Below are 22,032 nucleotides of genomic sequence, written 5' to 3'. Positions count from 1 at the left end.
GTAGGAATGTGAATTGGTATGACCTCATGGAGAGCAGTGTGACAGATAAGGCGCACAGAACCTTTGACCCAGCAAGTCCATCTCTAGGGATCTGCCCTACAGATACAGTCTCACCCAGGAGGGACACCAGGCACATGGTAAGGACAGTCCTTGAGCAGTGCTTGTAGAGTTGAATCAGAGATGGCACAGCTACACATACCTCTGCTGGGGAGAGAGCCACATGTGTAATAGGTGAGAAGTGCTCCAGGGGAGTTCTCAGTGAGAGCAGCAAGGGTCAGAGCAGTGTGGGAAGTATGTGACCATTCCTCCCTCTCAAAGAGACACCTGTACATCTTTGCCACCAGCCGCTCCACCAGAGAAAGATGAGGCCATCTGCATCCATAAAGATGTACAGCCTTGGGAACCCTATAAAGCAGTTCTTTTCTGTCCTATAGGGTTGATATGAATTGGAATGGACTCGATGGCAGTGAGTTGGATTGGTACCTCTTTGTACCTCTCTAGAATGTCTATCTTGGAAGGATACATAAGATCTAGATAACAGTGGGCGGTGCTGAGAAGGGAAATGGAGGGACTGGGAGTTCAGATTGAAGGGAGTTTTTTCATTGGATATATTTTGTATTTTGAATTTTATACACACTGTATATTCACTTCTTCCAAAAGATGTGTTTTAATTCAAATATGAGTAAGATGGAGGAAGGTGGGAGCTGTGTTTAAGGCAAGTTAGATGGTGTGCAATATAATTAGATGGAAAGCTCTCAAAGGGTGTGGGCTGCATCTGTATTGTCCATTGTTATATCCCCAGCACGGAGTAAGTGCTCAGTATAGATGGTGGGAGGGCCAGCTGGCTGGATAAGTGGATGGGAAAGGCAAATGGAGAGACAGGGAGCAAGGAGGTGTGTTTGGAGGCAGTTGGGAAATCAGTCCTGAGGACCTGGACTCGTTAGGTGGTAGAAATAGGGACAAGGATGCGTTCAGAGGCTCTTCAGCTGTGTAATTAGCAGGGGAAATTGCAAGCTGAATAGGAGGGAGGAGAAGTCGCCCTAGAGACAAGGAAACTGCCATTCTATGACAGAAATGGCAGTCTGGGCAAGGAGACAGTGTTGACTGAGAGGCCCGCAGATGAGGCCACAGTGCAGTGGAACACCCCTGGGAGGCCAGGGCTGGGGAAGGATGCTGGCAAGCCTTTGACATAGATGTCTTGAGATTCTCCCCATGGGTCAGGAGGAAGGAGGGGGCCCTGAGGAAGGAGGACAGAACCATGGGGAGGTAGCAGCAAGCCCGTGAGGAGTACACCAGAGCGTTGGGAAGACAACCAGGCAGGAGAGCAGGGTTGAGGAGTCCTAGGAAGAAGGATTGATTGAGAAGCTACATGAGGCATCTGAGCCATCTGGAGGAGTGGGGAGGGAGGGAGGCTGCTTCAGGAAGGCCTAGACTAGGAAGGAGGAGAGTTAGAGACAGACCTGGATGTAGTGGATGCAGAAAGGGGGTGAGGACAGACAAGGTCCAGGACAAGGATCACAGGATGAGGTTTGCTTTCCTGAGCCCCTGTTTTGTGCTGGCTCCTTTCATCTGTCTTCTCTCATTTGATCCTAACAACTACCTGGGAAATCCTAGCAGTCTTACTCTCCCCGTAATTTTTTTTTCTTTTAACACTAAAGGAAATGAGCTTAGAGAGGTTAAGTATCTTACTCAAAGTCACGCTAGAAAGCAGAGACCAATTCAAAGCTACATCTATCTGGCTCTGAAGCTCAGGCTTTTGACCACTACTCCCTGCAGGGTGATGGGACCATGCCTGGCCTCAGGACACGTGGACTAAAGGTTGAATGGAATGGGATTTGTGCCCAGGAATTTCATACCACTAAGTGCAGAGTGCCTCTGACAGGTCCCCACTTTCTCCTGTCAATCTCCATCTTCCACTTTTCTTTCTCTTTTGCCCGTTAGGAGTGCTTTCAGGCACTGCCTGACTCAGCCTTTGATTCCAGCTCTGGTGTGGCTTGTCTGGAGGAGCCTGACATATATCCAGTGTGTGTTGCTACTTCCTCCTTGGCCAGCCCTACCTCAGGGGTTATACGGTGGATGTTTTTAAAAGGATGCATTGTTCCACTTTGACTCATGTCTTGCTTCATCCTGCAGAAAGCCAAATCCATTGCTGTCGAGTTGATTCTGACTCATATTAATCCTATAGGACAGAACAGAACTGCCCCCATAAAGTTTCCAAGGCTGTAAATCTTTATGGAAGCAGACTTTCTCATCTTTTTCCTGTGGAGCAGCTGGTGGGTTTGAGCCACTGACCTTTTGATTAGCAGCCAAGTGCTTAACCACTGCATCACCAGGGCTCCCTCCATCCTGCATAAGCACATCAATTCAGAAAGATCAGCTCTGCCTGGGCCACTGTGTTTGGCTTCTGAGGGAGCCGCTGCCAGGTCCCCACAGAGCTCTGGCTTGTCTCCTTGGGACTGGGTACTTGGTTCTCTATCCATGAGGGACTTGGAGGCAACTCATTTCTTACCCTCAGGAAAGTCTTGCATATCTGCAATTTACCACACCACCAACTACTGAAACAAAAATAGGGTGGCACAAGTGTAATTTCATCTTCAACTATTGTCTTTCCACAGCCCATATCTACTCTGTTAGCAAATCCTGGCAGCTCAACTTTGAAAATACAGCCAGAATTTAACCACTTCTGAGTACCTCTGCTGCCACTATTCAGTCGAGTTATACCTTTTTTTTTTTCACCTAGGTTAGCGCAGTGCTAACTGGTCTTCGGGAGCTCTGGTAGCATAGTGGCTAAGGCACTTGACTGCTAACCAGAAGGCTGGCGGTTCAAACCCACCAGCCACTCCTTGGAAGGAAGGTTGGGCAATCCTACTTCCATAGTGATACTGCCTCGGAAACCCAAGGAGGGGTCGCTATGAGTCAGGGCTGACTCGATGGCACATAACAACAACAACAACAACAACAACTGGTCTTCAGCTCTCATTGTTGCCCCCTTCAGGCTACTCTTAGTATAGCAGCCGGAGTGAATGTGTTAAACTTTAAAGTTTGCGTGTGCTGTCTGCCTCTGCTTGAAGCCCTGCAGCAACCCCCCATTTCCACAGTAAAGCCAAATGCACACCTGGTTAGAAGGCCTGGAAGGTCTGATCTCACTTCCTACACTCCTCGCCGCTCACTGTTCTTAGCCCCCTGCCCATGTACCTCTTCCACAGAGATCCATTTGACTTACCCCCTGGCTGCCTTCAGGTCTCCTTTTGGTGAAGGCTTCCCCGACCTCCCTCCTCGTTTACAGCTGTGAACTCCACTTTCCTGCCCTCCTCTTCCCTTTGCTGCTTTAGGGTCATCACAGATAGTATCTGTCACCATCTGATATGCTGCCTTGTTCTCCCCTCCCCCACTAGAACGTAAGGAAGGCATAGGTTTTGTCTGCTACATCTGCTGCCACATAACGAGCATCTAGAATGGGGATACTTGTCATATAGGCTCCCAATAAAACAAGCATTTGAGTGCTAACCAGAAGGCTGACAGTTCAAACCCACCAGCCACTCCTCAGAAGGAAGGTTGGGCAATCTACTTCCGTAGAGATACTGCCTCGGAAAGCCAAGGAGGGGTCGCCAGGAGTTGGGATTGACTCAATGGCAGTGAGTTTTAGATGGATAAACAAATTTTTCTAATTATTTTTCCGCTACCAAATTAGATCTAGAGCAGTTCTCAATATTTATTCTTTCTGTAATTGGGGGGGGGGGTAGATTTTTTGACTCTGAAATAGTCTAGGGAAGGGGGAAAGGAGATGGGAGAGGAAGAAGGCGGAATCCACACTTCTATTCTTCAGAGGAACCTGACTTGTTCTGAGTTCTGTCAGCAGTGCTCCTGTGTGATTCCTCCCACAGCACAGACGGGCACACACACACTATGCCTCACTCCCTGTCCCAAAGCCCATGCAGGTCACACTACCCATTTCATGTCCCACTTTGCTGCATTAGTTCAAGTCTCTAAGATGGGTTTGGTTTTTAAAAAATTTTTGAAATAAAGGTAATATGAATATGGAAGAATGTTTAAACCATTGAGAATGATACTAAAAGTCTACCTTCCAATCCCTGGCCCATAATTCCTTTCATTGGCAGTAATCCCCGTTAATAGTTAATTACTTCTGTATCCTGCTAGGAAAAAAATACATGCATATGCTGGGTAAATATATATCCTTTGGAAATGGATGTGAACAGAATCATGCTAAGCATTTTATTTGCAACTTATTAACAATGTTATTTGAGGATCTTTCCATATGAATCAACAAGGATCTACCTTGTTCTTTTTAGCAACCGCTTGGCATTGCATTGTATGTGTATGTGGTCGTGTAGTTAACCCAAGCCCATACTGACAGACATTGATTTCTTTCTGGATTTTTATTATGATGGTATTGTAGTTATATCTTGGCACATGTCTGCAGTGATACCTGTAGAATGCATATCTGGCAGTAACATTGCAAGTTAAAGGAGCACAGGCATTTAAAACTTGATAGATATTGCCAAATTGGCCTCTGAATGGTTGTATTAATTCATTCTTTTGGAATATATTTTTTCCCCAACTTTTTATTTTGAAAATCTTAAACCTACAAAAAAATTCTAAATGATAGTTTAATGGATGTCCAAATATCCTTTACCTATGTTCACCAGTTTTGTGTTGCCACTTTTGCTTCTCTTACTCTTAATTTATATATTATATAGCATATTAATGTATTATTATTTATTATACATATCTTTAGTTATTGCCTTTCTTGTTATCTGACATTTTGCATTTATTACAGTAGTAAAAAAAAATCTATCCAACTACTTGGCATATCACATATATCTGTCAGTAAAAGACTCCAAGGTGTAAGATGAGAGTAATGCTGGCTTTGATGGTTATGTGTCAGCTTGGCTGGGCCAGGGTTCATAGTGGTTTGGCAATTATGTAATGATGTAATCTGGCACTTAAATAATGATGTAGTCATCCTCCATTCTGTGATCTGATGTGGTCATCCATCCTCCATTTTCCCATAATGCTGATTTTCATGTAACAGCTTGGTCTTTGGAACCTAATCATGTAGATAAATGAGTAGTGGTTGTATTTAGTTTAGTATTATAGTGTGATTATTATATATAACAACATATATAATTTTTCCTCCTAAACCATTTGAAAGTAAATTGCAGCTATTCTGAGACTTCAGCATTTATCTCCTAAGAACAAAGACATTCTCCTTGGGATATGTTCTGATGCTTTTATTTTATGCTGATTGGGGACAGAAGAACACATGAACCCAAATATGGCTCTGGCCCTGAGTGGAGGCTTTCCTGAAATCCAGATCATTTTGTCTTGGTCCAGTATCTTCCCTGTCTCATCCCTGAGCCCCTGGTTCCTCAGTGAGACTTGGCTTGCTCACAGGAAAGAGGCCTCCTGCTTTCAAGGGCCACTGGGACGAGCAGAACCTCTTGGCCTCAGCTCAGTTCTTTGGCATTGTTGGTGTTTTGGGTCTGTGATCTGCCAACAAAATGAGAGACTGCCTTACAATTCCACTGGTTTTTTGATCTCTATCAAAGTGTTTCTCTAAACACCAGACTTGTCCTTTCATTTCTGTGTATAGGCACTGCTTGCTTGGCAAAGCATGGACTGCCTGTGTTTATTGAAGAAGCGGGATTTATTGACTTTAGTGCTATTTTCCTCTTCCTCCTCCTCCTCCCACACCCTCCTTGGCATCTTGGGAGCCTGCCAGAAGTTGGGTCTTGCCTGCTCCCAGTGGTGACAGGTGTCTTCTGTGGGCTTATGTCAGTGTGTTTTTTCCTCAGCACTTGGTGGGGAGGACTTCACACATGCAGCATTTTCACTGTTTGTTGTAGTAAATAGAATCCTTGAGAAAAAGTCTGCTGGGGTTTTAAGGAAGCTTTGAAGCATTTTGTTTCCTTGTATTCAGACAGCTCTGTCTGCAGGCCTGAGCTGAAGGTGTGACTCTGATTGTCTTTTGCCATCCAAAGTTGATCAGGTTGCTGCATGAGCACCCTGCTCCTGCCAGCCATCCTGTAGCTGGAAGTACCACTCTCTTGTGCTGTGACCACACCTATGCGCGCCCTCAGCCTTATCCAACCCCAAGTCCATCATCTACTTAAGTAACAGAGCCAGTTTTCTAAAACACAAGTCCAACCATGTCTGTGACTCTGCTTAGAACTCTTCTGTGGCTTTTCCTTTCCTACATGATTCATTTCAAGGCCAAGACCCTTCCTCATTTGGCCTCCTTGTCACAGACTGTTTCCCCTTCCCAAATCCCAAAGTTTGATGAAACCCCCATAAAACTGTACCAGACACACTCTGCTGTCTCATACCTCTGTACTTAAGCTCATCATGTTTGCTCTACTCAGAATGTATCTTCTTTCTCCTCCATGGTCCACTTGCCAAGCTGTTACTCAGACTTTAGGACTTGGGTTGGCTATCTCCCATCACTGCAGCCTCTCCTGACCACTGCCTTTCCTTCAGACAGGCAGGGTTGGTCATCCTGCTCAGTGCCTTCCTTCTGCTTCAGGCTCACCACTTCCCTAGCACTCATCACACTATCTTGTTACGTGTCTATCCCCTGCTAGCCAACTGACTTTACCTTGTATCCTTAGTGCCTGGCTTGAACTAGTTACTCAGTAGATGAGTAGATGAATGGATGGGTGGATGGGTTTGTACTTAGAGCATACCCTGCAGTTAGAAGTAGCAACATTCTACTTTGTTGTTCCCAGTACTTATGTGAGAAATCCTTGTCACAAGGAAAAGGAAAATACAGTTTTCCACACAATATGAAGAGTCATCCTTCATAAATACCCAGTTCTGCAGTGTCTGGATGGTCATCAGCAATATAAGTGTCTGTGACCCTCCCAAAGCTCTTTCTGTAGTGCCTCATGTTAAAAGAGAAAGGACCTTGACTGCTTAGTATAAACACTCTGAGTGAACTGATAAGCTACCTTGTGATGGGCATTTGGCTTCAGGTTAATCCTCTGGAAAGCTACTGATGGCCTTTCTTTTCTTTCAGTCAAACGCTTCAGAGAACCAAAGCATGAAAGACGTCCATGGAGGATATGGTATGTGTTCAAGTATTAACTCATTCCTAGCATACTTTTGACTATTGAGGAGGTGGTTTTTTTTGGGGGGGGGGCAGGGGCGTGAAGGGTATGGGGGGTGTAATGTGATCAGTTACACAGAATAGAAAGTGTGTAGAATCACTTAGCTGAGTTAATCATCAGGACTGTGTGTGATATGAAAGCGCCTCTGTTTCTCCAGTTGACTCTTGAGCCCTGCCTTTACCATCACTCTGCTGCCCATTTTGGAAGATGGAACATAATACAGGCCCCTCAGGCTCCTTTGACTTTGTTGTCCTGTTACTTGATTTATGTTTCAACTCCTGTTTTAAGCAAAAAATAATCCAAATTTGGAGATTAGTCAGATAGACCATATAAATGCTCCTCTCCTCAAAACTAGCTCTTTAGTCCTAGGATAAGTTTGTGGCCCAGCTCTTCCTTTCATAAAAAATGGTGGTGAAGCTTCAGGATTAGGTTCTAAAAATGAAATTTTAAAAGAAATTGCATGTAAGGAGACAGCCAGCTCTTGAGGACATCAAGCACTGTGTTCACAAGAAGTCTCCTTTTGGGGGTCTGCCTTCCACATACACCTGCCCTAGTGAAATAGCCATTCTGCCCTCCAAAGTATTCAGTAAATCACTGTGATAAAAACCTGTTTATAAAATATCATGCATACACGTCCTGATTGATCCACAGTGTGCTATTGCTAGATGTTCATAATTCTTATTTTTATTTTTCCCCCTAGTTGGTTTCTCCCACCAGTGTGGGTATTTAGCTTTAGAATGTGTGACTCTCACCTCAGGGCTACAGAGGGACATGGTGAAGACTTAGATTTGGGTACTCTGTTTCACACAGTGGGGAGTCCCTGGGTGGTGCAAGCGATTAACTGCTAAACAAAAGGTTGGTAGCATGAGTCCACCCACAGGTACCTCAAAAGAAGGGCCTGGCAGTCTACTTCCAAAATATCAGCCATTGAAAACCCTGTGGAGCAGAGTTCGACTTTAACACACATGGGCTCATCATGCATTGAAGTCGACGCCACAGCATCCAGTAACTTTAGTGACTGATCCTTTAGTGACTTCTACTTTCTAATGATTTTAGGAAACAGTTTTCCAAGCTTGGTCACAAGTTGATTTGGATAATCTTTCCAATCCTGAGACTCCATGCCTGACATCCCTTGATTCACCTGACCCCCATCCAGTCCCATGCCCGGCCTGGGAGGCAGAGAAAGAGAGCTATGACCAAAGGGTCTCACAGGCACAAGTGCATGCCTTGTCTCTAGGGGTTCATGGCAGAGGGGAAGCAGAAGGCACACATCTTTAGCCAACTGTGCTCTTGCCACATGAACACAGGGCACTGGTACTAGAAAGCCACAGGGAGGGGCTGCAGAGGATGACTTGGTGCCTTAAAGATTAACAGCCTTGTCAGTTTCTTCTTTGAAACTCCTGTCATCTAGCCCAGGGGTTGGCAGACTACAGACCATGGGCCAAATCTGACCTGCCATCTGTTTTTTTAATAAAGTGTTGGAATGGTCCTGTCTGTGGCTGCTGTCACACTCCAGCAACAGAGCTGAGTATTTGCAACAGAGGTCACATGGCCCATGAAACCTAAAAATGTTTACTCCCTGTCCCTGTAAGGAAAAAAGTTTGCCTACCTCTGATCTAGCCTAGTGTCTAAATGGCAGCAGCTGAAAGTCATTTAGGTTCCATCTGCAGTCCTGGATTTGGGCAAATCTTGTTAACCTTGCACAAAATTTACTCATTATAAGTGAAGCTGAGTGGGAGCTCTTTAAAATAGAGGCATCCTTGGACTTGATCAGAAAGCAATGATCAAGTGCTTTGAAGTGAAAAAAAGAGAAAAATGTACGTATTTTAAATGTCATTAACGAGTGGCCTTTTCAGGATTTCGAGTACAGTGTTATTGACAGGTTTTGAGATGTAGCTGAAATACCAAGCCTGAGTTAGTTCTGACTGCCCCGAGAAGAGGGGACTACTGATTGCAAGGTTGGGTCTCCCCTGTCGAAGTGATAACAAGTGATGGTTCTGTTTTTTCCAGGTTTTTAGACACTTCCAAACAAGCCATAGGAATGCTGTTTATCCACTTTGCTAATGTATACTTAGCAGATCTCACCGAAGAGGACCCTTGTTCTCTGTAAGTGCCCCTTTTGAATGCAAACATAGAGGTCATCAGACATTCTCACTCACCTGACTCCTTTGAGAATGGGGGTCATCTCTGCTTTCTTCTGTGGTCAGTCCTGCTCCTGCTAGCTCCCCTGTGCTCCTCTGAGAGGTCACCTAGTGCATGCCGCCCATGAGCTTCACCACACAACTTTTGGTCAGCTCTTAGAGCTTTCTTTGCAGAATGACCAGTGCCCTGTGTGTTGGCTTCCTGCCAACTGACCAAAGTACTCTCCTTTGGCTTTCTAGTACCAGTGCCCAAGTAGCCCCTGGCAGAACAGTATAACACCCCGAAGGAGTGTCTCTGTGCTGGAACAGAACATTAGGCAGCTCCTCTGTGGTGTCAACCTCTCAGATCAGATCTGTTGTTGACCATTGTTGGCCTCTGTAATCTGAAGACCCTGGGTGGTTCTGCCTTGTGCATGCATGCACACAGCCCCCAGAACAATCTGTCTGAAACCCACATTGAGCCACAATACACTGTCCTTCTTGCTAACATTAGAATGGTTCCTGTCTTGGCAGATTAAGTGGCAAAGAGGGTTCTTCTACCTTGTTCTGACTCCATTTCCTAGCCTTCCTGCCTCAGACTTGGTGCTCCAGCCACACTAGATGGTTCCTGGGTGCTCCCAGCACCCAGCTGTCCTCTGCCTCTGTGCCTTTGCTCACAGTGCCCTCTGCCTGGAGCATCCTTCCACCCTGCATTGCCCTGCCCCCGAGGGAGAACAAGATGAAGGGCTGGTGAATCCCTTGTCTAGAGCCTTCATGTGTATTCATGATCATTTGGACTGGAAGATACTTTTAAGCTTCTCTATTTGAATGACAGTTTGCAGTTTTGAGCTTTAGTCCAGACCCAGGTTTCAGAGGGAAGTTGTGAAGTCTCCCTCCCTGGGTCTTTCCTTAAGATCTGAATGGGTTGAATGCATTGACCCCTGTCAGTTTAGTTTTGTGTATTTCACTGTACATAAATTATATTTCAATAAAATGCATTAAAAAAAAAAAAGAGTGGGTTAGAAATCCATGTTAAAACTCAGAGTAATAGCTATAATATATGAACAATAAGTAATGGCATTAGGATAGTAAGCGAGCCTTAGATTTGGGAATTTTATACAGTTCTGGTGGAAGCAGGAACTTACTGCAGTGTGACCTATTCAGGCTGAATAAATATGTAGTTGGAATGTAAATTTAAAAAAAAAAAAAAAAAGATCTGGATGGGGCATGATGTGTTTAGCTGGTTTGGTATGTATAGCCCCAAACCAGGGAACTAGAAACATGATCTCCCAGTTAGGAAAGGGTCCTATCTCTTGGACCCTGAGCTCTGTGGCAAGCTTGTGTCATCCTCTGGTGAATAACCTTGATGCTGATGGCTGAGACACGTTGGGACCCAGCTGCTCACCTAGGAGGCACTGAGGTGAGGAAACCTAACTCCTGGTGCAGACATGGCCACATCACTATCTCCTCATGTCATCTCCATCACCCATCTGCAAAAAGAGGATGACAGTGCTTTTAGGGGGACATTGGCAACCTGGATTGCAGCAAGGATGGAGAACGGGCTAGAAAATGCGTCAGTAGGGCAATTGACAACTCTCAGGAGAAAAGGTCCAAGATGGAGCTTGGTGTAGTGAAAGAATGCTTAACCAAGAAGCCAGACTGTGGGAAGATGGTTGACTCTGGGGCTTATCTGTCCCTTGTGCCCTGCCAGCATCTTGGGTTTACCATGAAAGTTTCATGAGTTGATGAGCATAAATGCTTATTAGAAACCATAGGGGTACTCGTCAATGAAGACATTAATAGTCATTTGGGGGATTGTTGTTGTTAAAACTTAGTGCAGGCACGAGAGCCCCAGTAGTTGCTTGAGGAGCTGCTGGCTGGGAAACCAGGAAAGCGGGGTAGGCACTGCTCCAGCGTGTGGCGTGGTCGGGCTGTGTGGAGGAGCCAGTGCTGGGCTTGGGTTCACTGTAGGCGCTCCCATCCTGGGCTTGCCCCGGGGTTGTTTCCGGATAGGGAGAATGAGTTAGGCAGGACCTGGGGCATCTTGTGGGAGCAGTGTTTAAAGCATTCAGCTGCTAACTAAAAGGTTGGTGGTTCAAACCCACCAGCCACCCCACAGGAGAACGACGAGGCAGTGTGCTTCTATAAAGATTTACAGCCTTGGAAACCCTATGGGGCAGTTCCTGACAGCAAGGTTTAGTGGGGTTGGGTTTGGGGCATCTTGGGAGGTTGCAGACCTAAGAAGGGAAGCAGGTTTCAGCTCAGGGAGAAGAGAAATTTACAGACGGGAGTGAGCTGCTTCCTGTGGCTGGAGGAGTGCCCTTGTGCTAAGGATGCTGTGTTAGGATGGAATCAAGCTTTTGTGACATCCAGGGTTCTATGACTTTGAGGGACTGTGATTCTAATAGCAGGAGCCCTGCTGGCTCAGTGATTAAAGCACTCATCTTCTAACTGATACATTGGAACCCCTTACTTAGCTGCTCTGTGGGAGAAAGATGTGGCAGTCTGCCTCTGTAACGATTTACAGCCTGAGTCAGAATCTACTTGGTTTGGTTTTGATTGTAACAACACACTTGAATAGTGCTTACTAAGTACCAGGCACTGTTGTAAAAATTTTACATATGTTGTTGTTAGGTGCTATGCACTCTGCTCCGACTCGTAGCTATTCCATGTACAACAGAATGAAACACTGCTGGGTCCTGTGCCATCCTCATAATCCTTCTCATACTGAGCCCAGCATTGTAGCCACCATGTCAGTCCATCTCATTGAGAGTCTTCTCCTTTTTCCCTGACCCTTCACTTTGCCAAGCATGAGATCCTTCTCCAGGGAATGGGCCCTTCTGACAATGTGACCAAAGTAGGTGAGACAAAGTCTGGTCATTCTCACTTTTCCAAGGAGCATTCTGGCTTCACTTCTTCCGGGACAGATTTGTCCGTTCTTCTGGCAGTCCATGGTATTTTCAGTATTCTTTGCCAGCACCACAACTCAAAGCCATCAACTCTTCTTTTCTTCAGCTTCAGTCTTCCTTATTCGTTGTCCAGCTTTCACATGCATATGAGGCGACTGAAAATACCATGGCTTGGGTTAGGCGCACCTTAGTCTTCCAAGTGATATCTTTGCTCTTCAACACTTTAAAGAGGTCTTTTGCAGCAGGTTTGCAAACAAACTGACAGATGAGTGGTGAAGATGACATATATTGATTCATTAATCATCACAACAGCCCTGCAATAGAGATACTTTCATTATCCCCATTTTACATTTAGGGTAACTGAGGCACTCAGGTTGTATAATAACTTGCTTAAGTTCACAGAGGAGGGGAAGGATGGAGCAGAGGTTTAAACCCAGATAGTTTGGCTCCAGGACCCACATGGAGCTGGGCTGAGTGAGACTCAGGACAGAGTATAGAACTTCCTGTCTTTATGCCCAAGGCCTAGCACAGAGTGGGCTCACTGAATATCTGGTGTGTGAATGAATGAACCAGCTCTTGTATATCCATCAGGTGTCCTTACCATCAGGAGGAGTCTCAGGTGTGAGAACCACTCCAAGCCAATTAAATTGTCTGAGAGCAGGATAGCCCAGGGTGAGAGCTCAGCTGCAAGCTTGAAAAGAAGTTGCCTTGGAGGCTGTTACTCTTACTTCCATCTCTGGTCTGAGGGTGACCCCTTGTGGTTTCAAAGAGGAAAGGCAGGCAGGAGAAAACTGCTTTTCTCTTCCTCCCTCCCTCCCTCCCTATACACTGGTGGCCTTTCTACCCAGACACCTGTATGCTGTCAGGTCCTTGAGCAGAGCAGAGTGTGTTCCCCCAGGAACCAGAGTGCAGTGCACATCACCATGGCCCAGGGGCTGAGCGGAGGCTGTGAATCTGCATAAAATGCCTCAAAACTCAACAACTCAAAAGCTCACCACTGGTCTTGCCACAGAGTCCCAGCGCTTATCAGAGCCATGTGGTATCACAGAAGGCCTGTGGTCCACAGTGCTCAGCTAGACCTCGTGTCCTCACATGTGGGCCCAGAATCATCTCTCAAGAGCAGGGAGAGGAGGGGTGTTAGGATGCTGTTCCAGGAGCCTCAAGAACACTCCTCCTCCTCATACTTCCCAGATAGGCTTGCGACAACTTCTACTGTCTGACAGGTTTCTGGGTGCTGGCCCTCAAGGGAACGCGGGTAAAAGGCCACTCTTTGGTAAGGAAAAGAAGGTCTTGTGTCAGACATAGACTTAGACCTTATAATAGCATGTGGTCCTTGGGCATTCTATCCTGACTTTTCTCCTTTTCTTCTGCTAGTTTTCTTGCCTTTTTTGGTGGAAAGCAAAGCTCTCTCTTTAAACTATTATTTACTTGCACTTGACCCTGTGGCAGTCTGTGAAGCCCCAGAGTGCATGAGGCCCTGTGGCCCTGCCCTCTTTGATCTGAGACTACCAGAGACCATTTCCAGGCACTGCCTTTCTGCAGCAGTGGTGTCGCAGGGCCTTACACAGTGCACCAGTAAGGTGTGTACAAAATGATTGATCAGATTTTTTTAACTTGGTGATACTCTGTTTCTTAAGGAGCTCTGGTGGCATAGTGCCTAAGACATTGGACTGCTAACCAGAAGGCTGGTGGTTCAAACCCACCAGCCATTCCTCGGAAGGAAGATTGGGCAATCTACTTCCGTTAGAGATACCACCTCAGAAACCCAAGGAGGGGTCGTTGTGAGTCTGAAACAGCTCGACAGCAATGAGAGTTTTATTTTGTTTTTTATTGATTTCCTCTGCTGTTCCAGATATTATGTCTTCTCTGTCTTCACTTGACAGGAACAGTTGAGGTTCTTTAAATTTTTTCCCTCCTCCACCATCCCTTCAAGTTGTTAAACCCCTGATGAGCATTAGCACATGGTTGTGGGGAGGCTTTAGGAAGAGCTGCAGCCTCTCAGAGCCACATAGAATCTGCCTGCCTCCCCTAGAACAAGGCCACGTGAACTGCTGTGCTGGTCAGCATCTCCTGGCCTGTACCTACAGCAGCCTTGATCTCTGACTGGCAAGCCCCATACTGAGAGCTCAGCTCAGTGGCTCTTGCTCCTTGGGTGGCCCATGCTCCTTGTGGCCTTTTCTGACCGTGTCGACGTACCCTCTCTCCCCAGGTACCTTATCAACTTTCTTCTGGATGCCACCGTGGGTATGCTGCTCATCTATGTGGGCGTGAGGGCCGTAAGTGTCCTGGTGGAATGGCAGCAGTGGGAGTCCCTGCGTTTTGGAGAATATGGTAATGATGGTACCATGGACCCTGGATGGTGGGGGCTGCCTGGAGGGGGCTCTGCTCCTTGATCCAGTAATGATGCTCCCGACAAGGTTTAGAGCTAGTGGCTGTCTCCTCCATGTAGTGGAGGGAGCTAGTTTCTGGGCCTAGTCACCATCTTCTCTGTGTCAGTGTCACATGTCTGAGGCATGTGGGTGCCTGCCTTAGTGCCAGGGTCATCACCTTAATGACAGGGAAGGTCACAGGAGTCAGGAGTCACTCTAGATGCAGGGAGGACCCAAATGTCAGCTTCTTGCACCAGAGGGCAGTGGTGTTCCCTGCACAGAGATGAAAGTCTACGGCACTCTGTAGAGCTTCCTACAGAGCTCTCAACATCTGCCCAGCATGTTTGAGAGACTGCTAGGCTCTCAGTTGGGGAGGTGGCAAACTCTGCTCTCTTTCTGCTGGTCTATGCCTGTCCTGTCACTGAGCCATTCCACTAGCAGAGGGGGACTCGTAAGGCCAGCACTGGAGGGTTCATCCCCTCCCAAGCCAGGTTGCCTTGCTCTGTCTCCCCATTGCAGGGTAGCCCCCATCCAACAAGTACATATACCTGGCACCAGGGTCACCAGATCTCTGCACACTCACAGAGACACAGCCTAAAGCAGGGTACTTCCTCCCTGGGGTGCAAGTCTGGCCAAGAAGCTTCTTCATGGCTGGTTCTGAGTATGGATGCAGTGCCTTTTATTTTGTACTCCCAGAGAGACAGCTGGGTGTGGCCTTGACAGAGACCAACTAATAAGAGACATCTTCTTGGGCCCTTCCTGCCCTCTGGGGCCCAGCTGACTCAGGACCTCAGGTTAAGGGGTAATATCAGCTCTTTCCCCACCTTCAAACCTTCATTCCAGGCCCATGCTGCCTGCTGATATGAGGCAGGGACTCCTCCTCTCAGTTGGAACCACATCAGTGGAGCGTTTGCTATGAAAAAGTCACATGGGACAAAGTGAGGGAAGGTACAGGTAGAATCCCGGATGCCCAGTCTCCTTTCCTGATCACACCTCCCAGAGAGCTCCTGGCTCTGGGCCCAAGGACTGCTCACTCCTAGATGCTTTAGACTCATAAGGGGCTGACATTTTACAAGAGGAGCCAATTTGCAGAGCTAGCTGCTGAGTGGTCTGGGTATTTCTAGAAATCTTAAGTACAGTAATTGTTTATCTCCAGAGATGGGAGATGAGCTCAGGGGAGGGCTTTTCTTAGCCCTGTTATCTGATGCCTAATGAGTCACTGACTTAAGATAGTGTCTGACACAGAGCATGTGCCTCCTATGGCTCCAAGGAAGGCTTCTGAGAAGATCCAACTCACTGATTTCCTGAGCTTGGAGGACTGGAATGCACCACAGTGCAAGTGGGCCAATTCACATTCTATAGATGTCTATTTATACTCCAAAAATGTATAGAATAGGCAGCGAGAGGAGTTAAGTGGTACAGGAAGCTCACCCAGCCAGTGCATGCATGGTATGCCCTGATGCCTGCTACATCAAGCCAAACAATGGACAGGCATATAGGGTGACCATTTATACCAGGTAGATACACACTCCTTAGAACAGTCAGCCATGCGAGAAGAGAAGGGCATTTGCATAGTGAGATAGCTCAGGGGATAGGAATGCACAGGAAAGGACACAGGGAAGAGGTAACTACAGGGAGGAAGTGGGAAGAGAAGTTACATTGTAGGGATTGCAGTAAATGTCATGAAACAAAATGTATATGAACTGGTGTATAGAGAGTGAATTTGCTCCATAAACTTTCACCCAAGTCACAATTAAAACAAAAACAAGACTATGCATAAAAGAATAAAAAAGAATCACCTGGGGATCTTATTAAAATATTGATTCAGTATGTCTATGGTGGAAAGGCAAAATAAGAATTGCCTTTTTCTGGTTTTGAAAATGCAGGAAAAGAGCTGGATGCCCTGGAAAGCAGGTGGCGTTTAGCAACTAGAAAGGGCAAGGAATCCATGCTTCCCTAGAGCCTCCAGAAATGAATCAGTCCTGCCAACACCTTTGTTTTAGCTCAGTGAGACCCATGTTGGAATTCTGAGCTACAGAACTGCATGATAATAAGCTGGTGTTGCTTTCAGCTACTAAGTTTGTGGTCATTTGTTACAGCAGCAAAAGAAAACTAATACAGTAGGTGATACAGGCTATCCTTCCTCTGCATGGGCAGGACTCAGGTGGTCCCAGGAAGGGCTGCTTTACCTGAAGACACCCTGTGTTGAAGATGCTGACTTCCAAAGGAGTGGTGGGATGACTCAGGGGCAGGGCTGAGGCCATCCAAGTGGGTAGAAGAGGCTGGCATGCAAGCAGCAGGCTCAAACAATCACTGCCTCCTTCCTTCTATCTAATCTTGGGGTTGCTGACAAACATACTGGGGACAGGTGGTACTGTAATGCCTGCTGTGTCAGGACCACACCTGATCTCCATTCCTAGTCTCTGAGTCACGTGTAATTGGCTGTGGGTGCACCCCCTTAGCACTGTTCAACTATAGTCAAGTCCTGCCTGTCAGAAGTTTCTTTCTTTTCTTTTTAATGTTTTATTTCTGATGAGAAGATACAAAGCAAAACCCACTCTTGTTCCAGTTTCTAGACATAATGGTCAGTGATATTAGCTATATTCTTCACATGTATCAACATTCTTGCTATTTCTGTTCTAGTTGTTAACTTAAACTCCCAGCTGTCCAACCTTCTTATCTGCTCTTGAAAATAGTCTTAGTTTAAAAGTAACTTCAGGGGATAGTTTTGATTCAAGATTTAAAGAGGAACTCAAAGCCATAGTTTCGGAAGTTCCTGCAGCCTCAATACCAAACCAGAAACCAAACTCACTGCTGTTGGGTTGACTGCAACTCATAGTGACCCCTCCATGGGTTTCTGAGGTGGTATCTCTACAGAAGTAGATTGCCTCATCTTTCTTCTGAGGAGCGGCTGGTAGCTTTGAACCACCAGCCTTCTGGTTGGCAGTGAAATGCCTTAGGCACTGTGCCACTAGAGCTCCAGTAGTAAGTCTAGATTCTTTAGGGATTTGAAGTTCTGTTCTACATTTTTCTTCCTCTCTATCAAAGTCCATCTATTGTGCCTGCATCAGAATATTCAGTAGTGGTAGCTGGGCACCTTCTAGTTTCAGAAAGTTCTTAAGAGCAAAGAAATCACTTTGAGCCCTGTTCTTGGGGGGGAGGGGGGTCCCATGGGCCCTGGAAGACAACTCCCTGGCCAGCTGACTGGAAAAGATCCATATTTGTGCACATTCCAAAGAAAGGTAATCCCACAGAATGTGGGAATTATCGAACAGTATCATTAATATCACATGGAAGTAAAATCTTACTGAAGATAATTCAAAAACGGTTCCAAACCCACTGCTGTGGAGTCAGATTCAACTCATAGCGACCCCTCCTTGGTTTTCCAAGGCAGTATCACTATGGAAGTAGATTGCCCAGCCTTCCCTCCAAGGAGTGGCTGGTAGGATTGAACCGCCAGCCTTCTGGTTAGCAGTCAAATGCGTTAAGCAGTATGCCACCAGAGCTCCCTCGGAAACGGTTACAGCAGTATATTGACAAAGAGCTTCCAGAGATGCAAGCTAAATTCAGAAGAGCATGTGAAACGAGGGATTTCATTGCTGATGTCAGATGGATCTTGGCTCAAAGTAAAGAATACCAGAAAGCTGTTTACTTGTGTTTTATTGACTATGCAAAAGCATTTGATTGTGTAGATCATAACAAATTGTGGATAACATTGAGAAGAATAGAAATTCCAGAACACTTAATTATGCTCATGAGGAACTTATACATAGACCAGGAGGCTGTTGTTCAAACAGAACAAGGGGACACTGCATGGTTTAAATCAAGAAGGGAGTGCATCAGGGTTGTATCCTTTCACCATACTTACTCAGTCTGTATGCTGAACAAATAATCCGAGAAGCTGGACTATGTGAAGAAGAACGTGGCATCAGGATTAGAGGAAGACTCATTAACAACCTGCAATATGCAGATGACACAACTTTTGCTTGCTGAAAGTGAGGATGACTTGAAACACTTACTGATAAAGATTGAAGACTGCAGTTTGCAGTCTGGATTACACCTCAGTATAAAGAAAACAAAAATCCTCACAGTGGGACCAATAAGCAGCATCATGATAAATGGAGAAAAGATTGAAGTTGTCAAAGACTTCATATTACTTGGTTCTACAATCAACACCAATGGAAGCAGCAGCCAAGATATTAGACGTCATACAGCATTGGGCAAATCTGCTGAAAGGGACCTCCTTCAAGTGCTGAAGACCAAAGATGTTTCCTTGAAGACTGAGGTGCGCTTGACACAAGCCATGGTATTTTCTTTTTTTTTTTTTACTAACCATATTATTTATTTTTATGTGATAAATTACTCCAAAACATAGTGACTTAAAACAACTCATAGTTATTGTTGCACAGTTTCTGTAGCTCAGGAATTCAGACATGGCTTAGCTGACTTCTTTGCTTTAGGGTATCTCACAGGCTGCGCTCAAAGTGCTGAAGGCTTGATAAGGAAAAGATCTACTTCTATGCTTACTTAAATGATTGTTGGACTGAGGGCTTCAATTCCTGGCTGCCTATTGCCTGGAGACCACCCTTAGTTCCTTGTCACAAGGGCCTCTCCCATATGGCAACTTACTTCATCAAAGCATGCAGAGAGAGAGAGTTTACTAGTAAGACATAAATCATAATCTTTTGTAACTTAATCACAGAAATGACATCTCCTTAATGTTGCAACATTCTATTAGTTAGAAGCAAGTTATTCAAGGATAAGGGATTACAAAAGTCCACAAGTAGCTGTAGGTGGGGATTATAGGAGTCTATCCTAGAGACTACCTGCCTCATCTGTGCATCATGGGTTCACTCACAGAATAGTAGAGCAGAATTTCCCTGGACCCTCCTCATTTCTTACAGATGAGGAACCTACCGCTCAAAAAGGTGATAAGAATTGCCCAAGGCCATAGCTAGTGTGAGGTAGAGCTAGCACTCATAACTTCAAACACAAGTGGATTGTAAGAGAGTTATATTTAGCCTGCCACAAAGCTAGCATCTTGCGGTTTTTAAGTTTGCAGTTTGAGCCTCAAGCGATTTTCGTAATCTGCACCTTTTAAATGTCCTGCCACTACATGGTGAGCCTAGGCCATAGTCCAGGGATATAAATGCTCCATCTTGGGCTCTGTTTGAGGCTCAAGATATTAAGGCTCTGTCTAAGCTTATCTAACTTAAATTCTGTTTTCTGTGTTCTTTTAATTCCTTACATCAATATGTCTTTAAAGCATATAATAGAAATTAGAGCAAGCCTTTAAAACAACACACAGGAAGGGGAAGACACAGAGAGATACACAAGAGGTACAAACAACAAAGATAAACCTTTTTACAACACAATACTGTGTTGTCAGTGATAACATACATTAACCTACAGGTAAATATATGGGTAAACAGGCTGAATGATCAGGTATGTCTAAGCAGAAGGGAATATACCCAGGACCATATGTAAGGTTGGCAGATGATATTTCTACATATCTATTTGTATGTGCTGTAAGAATGTCCAAAAATAAAATAGAGCTAACAAGGGGCAAAGTTATAACTTCTTGGCCAGAGCCAACCACCCTGAGGGAGTGAGTAATTGGACTCATGAGCTCAGGACCATGGTTGCAGGGAATATCAAACTCAATTGGTATAACATACTACACAAAAACATTATTCCACATCCTCCTTTGGTGAGCAGTGACTGGGGTCTTAAAAGCTTGTAAATGGCCATCTAGATGCAACAGTGGGTCTCTCCTCTTCCAGAGCAAAGAAGAATGAAGAAAAACAAAAACACATGGAAACAATTAGTCCAAAGGACTTGTAGACCATGTAATTCTCAGCCTAGGCACATAACAACATGACCATGAGACCAGAACTAGATGGTGCCTGGCTTCTACTGTCAACCACTCAGAAAGGGATCAGTGCAGGAGGTCCTGGATAGTGTAGGAGAACAATAATCAAAATCATTAAAAATAGAAAAAGACTAAGACCAGGTGTACTAGTCTGATAGAGCCTGTTGAGACCACAGAGACTATGGTCTCTAGTTACCCTTCAGATCTGGAATTTAACTCATTCCTGTGGCTTCTAGCCAAACAGTAGACAAGCATATAGAGTGAACATTTATGTCAAGTAAATGCACTCCTTAGAGTGTTCATTCTGATCAATTGTAGGAGAACAGAAAGGCAGTGTTTGCACAGGGAGATAGCTGGGGGGAGGGGGAGGCAGGCAGGAATGCATAGGAAAGAAGGACACGGAGAAGAGGTATCTACAGGAAGTGGAAAGAGAGCTGTTAAATTGTGAGGAATTGCAGTCAATGTCATGAAACAAAATGTGTATGAACTGCTGTATGGAAAATGAATTTGCTCTGTAAAATTTCACCCAAATCATAATAAAAATTAAAAAACAAGCAAACAAACAAAAAAAAAGCATAATCCAATTAGCCACCTCACTTGTCTTTGACATTTTCTTTTATAACTTCATTTAATGCCACGGAAATACCACCATATTATTGTTGTTATTTGCCATCGAGTCAGACCCGACTCATAGCGACCCCTCCTTGGGTTTCCGAGGTGGAATCACTATGGAAGTAGATTGCCCCATCTTCCTTCTGAGGAGTGGCTGGTGGGTTTGAACTGCCATCCTTCTATTTAACAGTCAAATGCCTTAGGCACTACGCCACCAGAGCTTCTTGTTGTTGTTGTTATGTGCCCTCGAGTCGGCCCTGACTCATAGTGACCCCTCCTTCGGTTTCCAAGGCAGTATCACTACAGAAGTAGGATTGCCCAACCTTCCTTCTGAGGAGTGGCTGGTGGGTTTGAACTGCCATCCTTCTATTTAACAGTCAAATGCCTTAGGCACTACGCCACCAGAGCTTCTTGTTGTTGTTGTTATGTGCCCTCGAGTCGGCCCTGACTCATAGTGACCCCTCCTTCGGTTTCCAAGGCAGTATCACTACAGAAGTAGGATTGCCCAACCTTCCTTCTGAGGAGTGGCTGGTGGGTTTGAACTGCCATCCTTCTATTTAACAGTCAAATGCCTTAGGCACTACGCCACCAGAGCTTCTTGTTGTTGTTGTTATGTGCCCTCGAGTCGGCCCTGACTCATAGTGACCCCTCCTTCGGTTTCCAAGGCAGTATCACTACAGAAGTAGGATTGCCCAACCTTCCTTCTGAGGAGTGGCTGGTTTATCTTAAATCTGAACTTTGTGTTTACTCCTAGCTGTTGAGCCCAGGGTGGCTCTCCAGACTGGTGCTGCACTGGCACTTCAGACCTGGCTAAGAATGTGTTATTATAGGACTTTGTCACACTAGAATATATGAGGTAATAGATATAGGTTAGTCATGGTGAGGACTGGAACCAAATGAGGACTATGGAAGGCAGACTTGTGGCGTGCCACCTGATACTTATAACTTCAGTTTTCCAGGGACCAAATATGAGTAATAAGTCAGGAGGTAGAAGGTTTAGAAAATAGCTAGGGTTCCCCGTTC

At 45.4% G+C, this 22,032-nt stretch overlaps 1 protein-coding gene across 1 annotated transcript in view; it reads left to right on the top strand.

The window, feature by feature from the left end:
• Window positions 1–22,032, top strand: part of LOC103206579 (store-operated calcium entry regulator STIMATE) — a 144,213-nt gene that overhangs the window by 92,731 nt on the left and 29,450 nt on the right. The window contains exons 2-4 of the mRNA XM_007952077.2: window positions 7,037–7,085; window positions 9,138–9,233; window positions 14,366–14,487. Of these exons, the coding sequence (XP_007950268.2) occupies window positions 7,037–7,085; window positions 9,138–9,233; window positions 14,366–14,487 (267 nt within the window). The remainder of the gene's footprint in view (window positions 1–7,036; window positions 7,086–9,137; window positions 9,234–14,365; window positions 14,488–22,032) is intronic.

This window comes from Orycteropus afer, unplaced genomic scaffold, assembly GCF_000298275.1.
Source record: "Orycteropus afer afer isolate SDZICR_OR568_19922 unplaced genomic scaffold, OryAfe1.0 scaffold00323, whole genome shotgun sequence".
Classification (NCBI taxonomy): domain Eukaryota; kingdom Metazoa; phylum Chordata; class Mammalia; order Tubulidentata; family Orycteropodidae; genus Orycteropus; species Orycteropus afer.
This window is presented reverse-complemented; position numbering and strand designations above follow the sequence as displayed.